Consider the following 13,203-nt stretch of genomic DNA (forward strand, 5'->3'; position numbering starts at 1 on the left):
GAGTAAGAAATGTAATTGTTTGCTTGTTATCTTTTTCAAGCTGGCCTCTCCACATGGTCTATAAATACATTCTGAGTTATTCAGCAAAACCAAGGATAGATCTGTTAGGAAAAGAACTAGATAAAACATTTTTGTTTGCTTCTCAGCTTGGTAGCCCATGGAACTTGATAAAAATATTTTTTACTTGCTTTTCTGTTTATCAGCCCACAGACTTTGTGGAGAAGCATTTGCTCATTTTATAAATACCATGAGATATTTTTTACAAATTTTATTTTTCCTTTTGTACAGACAATTGCTGCTGCTAAGTTTGAACAGAGATAAACTTGAAATTATAATTATATTTGCATAAGGTTTTTACCATTTGAGACAATTTCCAGTGAATTTTCTCATTCAATGGGAAGAAACTGTTTTTTTGTTCCTTGTGAGTCAGATGCTGTTTGGTGCTGGACATAGAATAGTTAGTAAGAAAATTATGATGTTTGTCTTCACAGAGGGTCTGGTATAGTTAATAATCTGAAGGTTGATTTCAGGTTGTATGACTGTGAGGTATACTTATTGTCATTTAGTGGCTTTGAGTCAGTTCCAACTCTTAGGGACCCTGCATAGTATTTTCAAGGCTGTCAATCTTTATGGGAGCGGAAAGCATGAACCTTCTCACACAGAGCATCTGGTAAGGTATATAAGACAGTTATCATCTTATTTTAAATATGAGAAGATAGAAGTTAAAGAAGCTAGATGACTAATTCATAATCATATCTCAGCTAAAGGACAATGCCATCTAATTGATTCTGTTTATTTCAATTTAGTGTTCTTTTATCTACCTTATACTTGCTTTCAAATGTAGGCATTTTCCCAAAGTTTATGCCAATTAAGCCCTAACTTAACTTTAAGCTCCAATTTTAATTTTATGTATTTATGTCTAAAGGTGCAAAAAATACAAAGTCCACATAATCAGCAATGGAAGACAAAAGATAAATGAATGGAAAGCAGAACAATTGGAAAGTAAACGATCTACTCACAGAGCTGACTTGTGGATGTATAAAGAAAAGGTCGAATGATGTTAGAAGTAAGGATATTATAGAGATATCCCCATGGTGAAGAAAGGGAGAAATCAATAATTTTATGGTTGTGATACTTTCATCAAGACTTTTTATTGTAAAATCAAACACTTGTCCATGATATCCTATTCAATTCTCTCATTAAAGTAGTTTGTCCACCTTTGCCATCCCAGCTTTCCGCTCACACATTAGATAGTATTTGTTCTCACAGAGGGAAGGGTGGATTTTCCCATTATGAAAGTAAGCACATTTCATATTTTCTTTTCCATCTCCAGAAAGCTCAAACCTGTAATTGAAAAAGTTAAGATACAGTTATTTGAAAGCTAAATAAAATAATCAACAATCAAACTATGTAGAGTTTTGTGGCAGAAAACAAATACAATGAAATGAAAATTTGAAAACAAGATTTATGCAATTGAAATACTTCCAATACACTGGGAGTCAAAAGTATAAACATTTGAAAGTCTCAGTAGTAATTGAATATACCACAGACTATATAGCAAGACTGAATTGCAAAGTTGGCAGTTCAAGCTCACCAGCTACTCCTTAGAAATCCTATACAGGGTCGCTATGAGTCAGAATTAACTCGACAGCACTTAACAACAATATAGCAAGTGAATACAAGGCTCAATAGGAGTTTATGGAAAGATCTTCTTATGGGTCTGAAATAGTGAGTGAAGACCTGAGTTCTCTCTAGAAGGCAGAATGGGCTTTAGATAAGATGGGATGGCCAGGCAAGGCCAATAGCTATATATAATGGGAACAAAAGCAAACAAAAATGAGTTGATTATATAATTTTGAACTGAGAGTTTCTGTTGTAAGACAATAGATATAAGACTCGCATTACTGTAATTGACTGTTAACTTGTCTGTAGTCCTTACTATATTGTTTATTATGAAAGGCCAAGTAATAGATACATATTAATTTATTTGCTAACATCTATGCAACACTTGGAGTCCTGCTGTGGCACTGTAGGATAAGCACTGGACTGCTAACCTCAAGATCGGCAGTTCAAACCCACCATCTGCTCTTTGAAAACCCTATACAGGGTTTCTATGAGTCAGAATTGACTCAATGACACTTAGAAACAACAACAATGAAATATTTGGACCTAAATTCCATGCTCATAAAATCAGCAGTCGTTGGGCAAATCTGCTGCAAAATATTTCTTTGAAGTGTTAACAAGCAAATATGCCACTTTGAGAACTAAGATGTACCTAACCCAAGCATTGAAGTTTTAATTGCCTTATATGCAAGAGAAGAATTTTTGCTTTTGAATTACGGTGTTAGCAAATAATATTGAATATACTATAAACTGTCAGAAGAACAAACAAAGCTATCTTGGAAGAAGTAAAGATAGAATGTTCTCTAGAGGTGAATACTTTATTTTATGTGTTTTGGACGTAATATTAGGAGGGGCTAGTTCCTGGAGAAGGACACTATGTTTGGTAAAGTAAAGGGTGAGTGAAAAAGAAGAAGATCTTCAATGAAATGATTGGAAAAGTCGCAGCAACAATGGGATCAAAGATAGCAATGATTATTAGGATGGCACAAACCATGTAGTGTTTAGTTCTGTTGTATGTAGGATCACTCTGAGTGGAACTGATTTGACAACACTTAGGAAAATGAAACACTTACTATGTGTCAAAGTTGTTTATGTGCTAAGGATATAGTTGTAAACAAAGAATAGGTCCCTTCTTTACAGAAGCTTACATTGTAACGAGGGGATATGGATAAGAAGCAAACAGATAAAATAACATTGAGAATTAATAAGACTGATGAAGAAATCAGAGTATGATATGACAGACCTTGATTGTAGTAGTAACAACAACAACAACAACAATGAATGAACCAAACTCATTGTTGTCAAGTCAATTCTGACTCCCAGCAAGCCCTATAAACCAGAATAGAACTGCCCTGTGGGATTTTCAAGATTATAAATCTTTATGGAAGCAGATTGCTACATCCTTCTGTTACGGAGTTGCTGGTGGGTTCAAACTGCAACCTTTTAATTAGCAGTTGAACACTTAACAACTGCACCATTTAGGGGCCTTGATTGGCTAGCAGCAAGGTTACTTTCATTTGAATGATAAGAGTTGCTATCACTAAAGAAACACTTAAACAGAGGCTTCGGTGGCAAATGGAGCCAGTTATTGAGTTCTGGAAGCAAAACATTCTAAGTGAAGGGAAAAGCAAGTACAAAGCAAGGCTGACTGTTTGTGCCTATTCCAATGAAAGGTGACCCAACAGAATGCAGAAGTCCTTGAAAATATCATTGATATCACATGCAAGTAACATGAAATGGTTGCAGCAGTACATTGACAGTGAACTGCCAAAAATTTAAGCTGTATTCAGAAGAGGACTTAGAAGTAGGAATTATCATTGCTGATGTCAGATGGAAAGCAAATAATAACATAAAGATGTTTACTTGTTCTTTATTGACTACGCAAAGACTCCCAACTGTGTCTCATGATAAGCAACAAACAATATTGTGAAGAATGGGTATTCCAAAACACTTCATTGTCCTCATGCGGAACCTGTACATAGACCAAGAGGGAATTGTTAAAACAGAACAAGAAATATTGAGTGGTTTAAAATCAGGAAAGGTGTGCACCAGGGTTGTATCCTTTTATCCTACTTATTCAATCTATATGCCAAGAAAACAATCTGAGATATGAAGAAGAATGTGACATCAGGATTGTAGGAAGATTCACTAACCACTTTAATAGGCAGATGATAAAATTTTATATAAAGGTATCTTAAAATAATTACTGATAAAGATCAATGTAAAGAAAATAAGATCCTTACAACTGGATCAACAAATAACATCATGGCAAATGAAGAAAAGATTGAAGTAGTCAAATAATTCAATTTGTTTGGATCCACAATCAACACTTACGAAAGAAACAGTCAAGAAATCAAACGCCATATTGTATTAAGAAAATCTGCTGCACAAGACTTCTTTAAAGTCTTCATTATCAGTTTGAAGACTAAGGTGCACCTGATCCAAGCCATGGTATTTTCTATAACCTCACACAGATGTGAAAGTTGGTCGGTGAGTAAGGCAGACCACAGAAGAATTGATGCATTTGAATTGTGGTATTGTAGAAAAATATTAAAAGTAACATGGACTGCAAGAAGAGCAAACAAATATGTTTTGGAAGACGTACAATCAGAAAGTCCCTTAGAAGACAGGATGGCAAGACTTCATCTCTCATACTTTGGACATTAGGAGAGACCAGTTGCTGGAGAAGGACATCATGCTTAGTAAGGTAGAAAGTCAGTGAAAAAGAGGAAGATCCTCTCAATGCGATAGATCCATACAGCTGCAGTAGCAATGGGCTCAAATGTAGCAACTGTGATGGTGGCGAAGGACTGGGCTGTGTTTTTTTCTGTTGAGCATAATGTCACTGAGTCAGAACCAACTCTGGGGCATCTGATATCAACAACAAGGGCAAGTTAGTTCTAAGTTGAGAGGGCCTATGGTTTACACAGCTCACAGTTTGCTATAGAGCTCCATGAAACTTTTAAGTAACTTGCACTTAAAATCTCAGGAACAAAATTTCTGTAAATTCTTTGTATTCTGATTGTCAAGATATACATGTATATTTGTTTTTGTTGTTGTTAAGTGCCATTGAGTCGGTTCTGACCCATAGCGATCTTGTATAGGGTTTCTGAGGAGCAGCTGGTGAGCTTGAACCACGGACCTTGCAGTTCAAATGGCTTTGCAGTCTGGCGCATTAACCCACAGTATCACACCAAGACTCCCATATGTGTATATATATAAACTTGGTACACAGAGCAAATCATCAGCTTAACATCCAATAAAACACTTTATTTCATTTCAATGATTATAAGTCCCTCCATGTAACAATATTTATCCCACTTCCGTGTGTTTTCTATTTCCATCCCATCCTCCTTCACAACCACTCTGAGCCTTGTCCCCAGGTAAATAGTGCCTTTTTGGATTTTCAAAGGTTTACCATTCCATGGTGAGCAAACTTACATACTTTTGGAGTACACTGAGCCATCTTCCCACATCCAGACTCCATTAGAGTTCTGGCGAGACAATCCAACCCAACGAATTAAAGCAGTCCTGGATTTGATATATTCCTATTATAAACATAAATAAATATAATAGTCAGTATGCCTCCAAAACTCTTGGTGATGACCTAAAGATAAAACTTCAGGATAAGAAGTTTGATGAAAAATAAAAAAAAAAAATTGTTGGGTTATGTGTTTATAATAACATGAATGCATCATCAGGGCTTTTTATATTTGAGATTTGGAATTCTACCAAACTGACTGGTTTTAAGGGGAAAAAAAACCAAACCTGCACATGTACAACATATCTACTATTCTAATCTTCCTCCGTCTTTACATGATTATATTTTCCATTAACTGGAGATTAAAGTACCAAATAGAATAGCAACTATGACTCTTTTATTTATTTATTTTAAAAAGCAAGAATATAAAAACCATGTTTAAATGTGTCTCTTTGATCAGCGGATGGCAGCAGACAAGTTCTTTCAGTAATATATTTGTCTTAGTCATATTAGGTGGCCTTTCCTCCCCCACCCAATGTTTTATTGTGAATTATGAAATAGTTTACATGAGAGAACATTAGCTTTACATTCATCCTATCTTATATTGTTTCATTGTCATGGTTACAATCCCCTCCATGCATCATCAACCAACCAAAGGGTATACCCTGCAAGCCAGCCCCTAGTCATCAACATTCAGCCCCTCTCCCTCTCTGGGTCTAAAGTCCCCAGCTGCTCCATCTCTCCACATCATTGTTTCTGCCTCCATCTCTGGCATCACTGTTTCTCTGGGTAGGGTCCTGCACTTGGCTCTTCTCCCTTGATGGTCCCAGGGACCTCCACTCCTGTACTGCAAAGTCAACTACTCCCCTCCTTTTACTACAAAATATCTACCTTTACATTTCCAACCTTCACAGTCAGTCCTGATGGCAATTATTCACTATTGTACCACATGAGTGCTATCCACATCTCCTTTCATCAGTCCCTCCCAGACAGGTTGGATACTACTCAGTAGAGATTCTATGTTCCTTTGCACCCTCTGGATTTAGGCTCCTTCTTGAAAGCTTGTAAACCAGTTACTTCTTGCGTTTGTAGCCCCCTATTTTGGGTAGCCAATGTCCAAGTTGCCCATCCCTGTCTACCCTATGTATCGAGGATAACTATGACTCTTAAATGGATAAATAGCAAACAACTGTTGCTCTTAGAAGATGCTCATTTGAATTTAAAGTCCCCTTAGAGGTACCTCAGAAAAAAATGCCTGGAAATTTTAAAAAATCAGTCACTGAAAACCTTATGTGTTCTATTCTTATACATACAGAGTTGTCGGGAGTCAGAATTAACTCAATGGCAACTGATAAACAAGTAAAGAAAATTAAATAATCAATGTTAAGACTTTATATTTCCCAGAATTAAGTTTTATTTGAATTGATTTTACTGCTAAGATTGTCTATCAAATTTTTTCATGTAAAAGTAACAATTTTAGTTGATGGAATTTTATGGTGTTTTTCTCAAAGAGAATTATAAATAATATTGTTTATCCGGTTTCCTGATTTACTTTTTTTTTCTTAGAAATTATTACTAAAGAGCTCTGTTGGCTTGGTGGCTCAGGCATTGGGCTGCTAACCATAACATCGGCAGTTCAAACTCACTAGCACTTCCATGGGAAAACAATGAGAGTGTCTGCTCCAATAAAGATTTTCCATCTTGAAAGCCCTATATATACGGATGCCATTAGTTGGAATCTCTTCGAAGACAATGGGTTTGGTTTGGTTTTGGTTTGCTGTACTTTATGGAAGTAACCCTGGTGGGAAAGATGGAGGCAGTTTGCTTCCATAAAGTTTTTTCAGACTATGAAGCCTTATATGGCAGTTTTACTGTATCCTATAGGATTGCTCCTAGTTCTGTGTTGTGCTGTAAGATAACTACTGGACTGCTAATCGCAAGATCAGAGGTTCAAACCTACCAGGCACTACTTGGAAACCCTATACGGAACCAACTCGATGGCACTCAACAACAACAACGTAGAATTATAAGTTAGAATCAACTCAGTGGCCATAGTTTGGGGTGTTGTGGCTATACTTTATAAGCAGACTGGTGGTACCATGGTTAAACACTCAGGTGCTAACATAAAGGTCGGTAGTTAGAAGCTGCTAGTCACTTAGCTGGAGAAGAGACCTGCTTATCTATTCCCTAAAGACATAGCCTAGGAAATCCTACCGAGGCAGTTCTACTCTGTGTATACAGTCACTATGAATGGGAATCAACTCGGTGGCAAACAACAACAGCATCAACAAAATTAAACTATATTCTATATCTATTTGTTTTGTTTATTGTCTATAAAATATGTACAAACTCCATAAAGTTCTTGATTTGTGTCTGTTTTATTCACTGCATAGCTTCAACAAATCAATTTACCTATCTATAGGTGATTGTTGCTAAGTGCCATCAAGTTGATTTATCTACAGGTAGCAAAATTAAAAGGATGTCAAATATTTTATATTCACTCCTATATTCCCAAGTAACAGATGCATTGTTGTTAAATGTAGTCCTGTCGGTTCTCACCCTTAGCGACCCTGTATAGAGTTTCCGAGGAGAGGGTGCTGAGTTTGCACCGCAAACCTTGCAGTTCAAATGACTTTGCAGTAGGTAAGAATATATTCTATGGATTTTTTTTTAAATGACGTGTTTCTTGACATACATATAAATTGTTGTTGTTAAGTGCCGTCGAGTCAAATCTAACTCATAGCAACCCTGTGTTGGGTTTCTGAGGAGCAGCTGGTGAGCTTGAAACGCCAACCTTGTGGTTGAAACAGACCTTGAAGTCCAGCACAATAACCCACAGCACCACACTAGGACTCCTATACATACGAGAGACAGACAAATATTGTATAAGAAACAATGTGCAAAAGGCGTTATTGATTGCTTATTTCTCTAAAGCTTGAGTCACACGTCTCCTTTCTCTTAATTTCTGTTCTTTTTCCATAAATCCACATTCTATATATCACTATAGAACTTGACAGATAAATTCTGCCTTGTATCTAACTATTGTGGTAGTGTTTTCTTTTTAAATTTCAAAAATTACATGATTTCCCCTCAGTGTAATAATCCTCCAACCTGACAGCAGTTTACAGTAATGAGAGTCAAGACATGCTTATATTTCTCCATTTCATCTCCTTGTATTAGAGATTTTAGGGAATTCTTCTATTTTGAAAAGTTCATTTACATAGCTTACTGTCTTGTTCTTTGAGTTAAGCTCATACAAAAAGTTAGTAGATGGTACATCAAGATTCTGTTGAATTTTTGGCTGCAAAAATTCTGATTTTCTATTCTAATTTACATTTGTTTTCATTTTTTTTAAATACGCAAAAATGTGAAAAATATTTTTTAACTCTTGAACAAATACTCTCAGGGTTTCTATTTAAAAAACAACAACACTTTTTTATAAATCTTCTCTTAGGTAGAAGAGAACATCCAGGGTTTTTTTTCTGGCTTATTCCTAGGCTCCCTGGATGTGGTATAGTGAATTACTTAATGTCACTTCTAGCCTTAGCGTGTAATGCCCACCAAACTATGTTTTTGTCCTGCTGGGTCTGAATAAGAGAAGATGTGAGAAGATACTGATAGGATCACATGAATCAGCTGTGGATGTTAACAGAGTTAATTAGAATGGTCTTCAAATTTCAGTTCTATTGTGTCTGTGCACATAAATGTTAACAGAGTTAGATGTAATTGTAAAAATTTGAAACTTTTGCACTGGTACCAAATGAGCCATCTCGGAAGCAGGAAGGAAGGTCTCACTACCATCAAAGAAGAGCCAGGAGTGGAGCACATCCTTTGGACCCTGAGATCCCTGCACATTCAACCTCCCTGATTAAGGGGCAGAAAGCTGTGATCCCAAAGGAGTAGCAGTGGAGCCGCAGCAACAGAATCAAATGTCAGAGCATGGACAGAGTAAAGATTTTTCCTGTCCATGGAGCAAGTAAGGCTGAGTGACTTTACTTGCTTGCAGAATGGGGTGCTTCCAGGCACTTAACTGAAGGGAGGCTAAATTTGCTGATCCACAGAGACAGAGACGTGTGTTTAAGGCTGAGGCTTATAATTGAGCAGTGTGTCCAGTGGACATTTATCAGCAGCCCTAAAAGAACTTTGTAACACTGACTAGACAGAGAGGAGACCTACATGTGGGCCTGGCTGAAGGGAGACTGGCCTGACTGAAAGAACTGTACCCTGAGTATTTTCTAATCCTGCATTGTAACCTGCTAACGTCCCTAAGAACCCCCATAACTGTATGTTGTTTGAGTTCTGTGTGGCCATTACAATGAATTACTGAACCCAAGTGAGGAGTAGAGAAGGTTATATGAAGAAAGGTTTGCTGCCATATTTTGTTGTACTGGAGAAGAGAGAAGACACATGAAATAACAGAGAGTGGATTGAAACATATTTTGCTTGATAAGAAATAACAGAAAGTCTTTGTTAAAAGCTGTCCAAGAAAGATACAGAAGAGGAGACACATTTAATAGAAGCTTTTATTTTTTTTCTTTTTCCTGAAATTTTGTGTTCTTTTAAAATAAGATTATCCCTAAACTGCCTGTTTGGGAACATCTGTGAAGGAATGGAGTTTGCATCACATACTTATTAAATCCAGCAGAAACAAATAAGGCATTTAATAACAGGATAACACTCTTATTTATATTTTTATAGTCACATATGTGTATATATGTATGTGTGTGTGCATATATGTTGTTGTTAAGTGTCAAAAAGTCACTCTCTACCCATAGTGACCCTGTATAGGGTTTTCAAGGAGCAGCAGCTGGTGAGCTTGAACCACTGACCTTACTGTTCAAACCGACATTGCAGTCCAGAGCATTAACCTACAGCATCACATTAGCACTCTCTCTCTCTCTCACATACTTTCAGAAGTAGTAATAAACTAAAAGAGGTTTAATTATGGGATGCAACGATAAGACAAGGACTCAAGATTTACTTAGTTCTAATTCAGCACTTTCTATTCTCAAATATCACAATTTTTACTGAGCATGATAAGGTTTATAGATTAGCACAAACTGAAAGACATAAGAAAGAGGCAAGAGAGTCAAATGTTACATTTGAGAGATTTTCCTATGACTCCAAAATATTTAACACAAAAATCTCCTTACCAGAATGTTCTGGCTGGCAGTCTTCAAAAGAGTAGCATTCATGTTAATGCAGTACTGCCTACTCTCGTCCCATGTCAAGTTGCGCTTGAAGAATCCATAGCAACCATCCCCATAGTATCTCCAGTTTGTCTCACAGGGGCTGCATTGATGGTCTTAAGAAGAGACCAAACATAGAAACCTTTTCATTTCTAAATCGGGATGACATTTTCCATCCATTCTGTGATTCCTGCAGATCTCAGGATTCCTTCCAAATACCACCCATACAAAATGCTCAGGGCTTAGAGGAGATCAAGAAGATATGAAGCCATAACTTACAAAAATTACCTTTTGATTCTGATTGCTTTATTAAATCTTGGCAGAAGTGCTTTGCTAATTTTTGCAGAGTTCCTGAGAGATTTTCCTTCTCAGCTTGTAGGAGATTTTGCTGGGTGACAGCTAAATGTAAAAATTAGATAATAACAGTGTCTAACCAGGCTCTTAAATGAGATGCCTGCCAAGACATTTCAATGAACTTTTGTTTTCATAGAACTGCCACTTTTAGAGTGTTTACTAAACACAAATGACTAAATTATTTCTGTAAAGAGATTAGGGCAGAGGGGATATAAAGAACAGTAAGAAATATACAAAACCTACACCTGGGAGTTATAAGAAAATCCTATGATTAAATAGCACACCTAAAGCAATTGTGTGGACATCTTCTTGAATACAGGTTTCTAAATGATATTAACAGAATTGAATATCTATGCTATTTTATGCTCTAATGTCATACTGGAATATTCACTTGTTTTAAAAATGCATGGTGATTTCATGCTATGTTCAAAATATTATGAGATTAAGGAAAGTGAATGATGATAAATGAAAGATTCTTAAATATCTTATATAAAAATAAACAAGTACAAACAATAAAATATTATACAAACTATAAAGTAACATTGGAGGGCTATTAGGTTTACAGGAAGAGAAGACAATATTTATCAATAAGGTGGGCTATGAATTGTCTCTTAGAGGAAGTATGTAAGTCACCTAAAAAGTGATTTTGATCAGGAGGTAAAGGTCACAGAAAATCTTGGCAGCTATATATGTGATAAATGGAGCAGCAGCAAATAGAAAGACAGTGAATAAGTTTAGTGTGATACATCAAGACTTTTAGATATTGCCTTTCTCAGACCAAACCCTTGTTAATAAGTCAATACTTACACATAATTCCAAGGGCCACCAGTCCAACAACCATCCCCATGCACAAGATCAGAAGAGTTAATGCTGTCACACGCCACAAAGATGAAGATGCAGGGTCAACTGTGGGCATACAATAAATATGACAAAGAGCAATACTATGGCATTGCTATGGAGAGTGTCACCTATGCCCAGGCCTCTCAGAATTTTCCAAGTAATAAAAACAGCTCCAATGGCACAGAGTTCCTTTGTTTTCTTGTTGATCACCATCTGTAAGTACAACCCACTCCCACAGCACAATTCCATCCCCATTCCCAATAGATTCCTCATCTCTGAGTCAAAATATAGGCAGCTGTTAAAATGTATTTGTTTTGTTTTGTGTCCATTCCCCTTTTTCCATAATCATTGTCTTAATAAGCAACTACTAGAAAATTACACTCACTTATTGGAATTGTGGAAAACAGTGGTTTCCAAACAATCCTGTCGTTCTTACACTCATATCCTTGACTTCAAAGTCGTTCAGGATTAAGTTCTACAAGCTTTAATGTAGTATTCCTTGCTTGTCTCCTATATTGTTTTTTGTTTTTTTTTTAATTTTCTAAATAAATCTGTCTAAATTGCTGTATTACTAATGACTGTAGAGTAAGGACATTATTCAGTAAAATGAAACAAAACAAAAACCAAAACTGATAGCGTTGGCTCATTTTACCTGAGGTAAGGGCTGCTGGTTCTCGAGTTTTAATATTCAGCATTACGTATCCATCTTCATCCTGCATGGCTTCACTGCACTGCAAGTGAGCTCAGGGGTCCAGCGACTGTACAAAATACAGTGTTCGCACTTCTAATTTCAGTAGCTGTCAGTCTGTGGTCCTCCTCAATTGGTAGGGTGGAGCTGTGAGCTGGGACACATGTTTTTTGTTTTGTTTTCTTTTCTTTTCTTTTTTCCAGGAAGTTCTTTCACGACTGGACAGAGATACATGAACCTTGGGCATGAAATAAATAAATAAATAAAACCCAAAAAATAATAGCTTGTGATAAAGAAGTCGATACAGTATTTGTTTCCTGTTTCCTTATTTTAGGCTCAAAATAGATATCCCAGCATGTACATCCTTTCAAAGAACCAAAATTTGTTATGACGTTCATATTTCATCCTAGCACTGCAAAAGTCTAAATCATATTGTTTTTAATGAGCTGATGTTTGTGAAAAATCATGATAAAACATAAAAAGACATATAGTCTAGCTGACTGTGAGGAACAGGACTAGTATAATTTGATCTAGTACTACCAATATAGAAATTTCATGGTCTTGTATTGGAAAAATATTCATAAATATGCCCTAGAACTTATTCAAATAATTGTATCTCTAATAAATCAATTTTTCAAAAAATTTATGACTCAACATAGTGACGCTTTATACTATTTAGGTTTAGGCACTGTAGGAAAACTGTAAAATAGAATGACATTATACAGAGTTAAGGAGCCCTCCTGTGGTACTTTAGAATAAGCACTGGACTACTAACCACAAGTTTGGCAGTTCAAATCACCAACTGCTCCTTGGAAACCTTATACAGGGTTACAGTGAGTTGAAACCAACTTGACAGCACTTCAAAACAACTACAGTATACAGAGTTAAAGGAACCGTGGAGGGTTCAAACCCACTAGCTTTGAGATACACATGCGACTGTAAACTCCTGTCAAGAGTACAGTCTCAGAAACCCTTAGGAATAGTTCTACTGTCTTTGTTGTTGTTAAGTGCCATTGAGTCGTTCTAAC

General features: G+C 36.4%; 1 protein-coding gene across 1 annotated transcript; it reads right to left on the reverse strand.

The window, feature by feature from the left end:
- Nucleotides 1-1,199: 1,199 nt before the first annotated feature.
- Nucleotides 1,200-12,206, reverse strand: CLEC1B (C-type lectin domain family 1, member B). The gene is made up of 6 exons (XM_006875451.1): nucleotides 12,140-12,206; nucleotides 11,455-11,553; nucleotides 10,573-10,692; nucleotides 10,258-10,409; nucleotides 5,065-5,171; nucleotides 1,200-1,344 (listed from the first exon to the last, which is right to left on the reverse strand). Exons 1-6 carry the CDS (start codon nucleotides 12,204-12,206, stop codon nucleotides 1,200-1,202), a joined length of 690 nt encoding a protein of 229 aa, XP_006875513.1.
- Nucleotides 12,207-13,203: the final 997 nt, after the last annotated feature.

This window comes from Chrysochloris asiatica, unplaced genomic scaffold (genome assembly GCF_000296735.1).
Source record: "Chrysochloris asiatica unplaced genomic scaffold, ChrAsi1.0 scaffold00328, whole genome shotgun sequence".
Lineage (NCBI taxonomy): Eukaryota > Metazoa > Chordata > Mammalia > Afrosoricida > Chrysochloridae > Chrysochloris > Chrysochloris asiatica.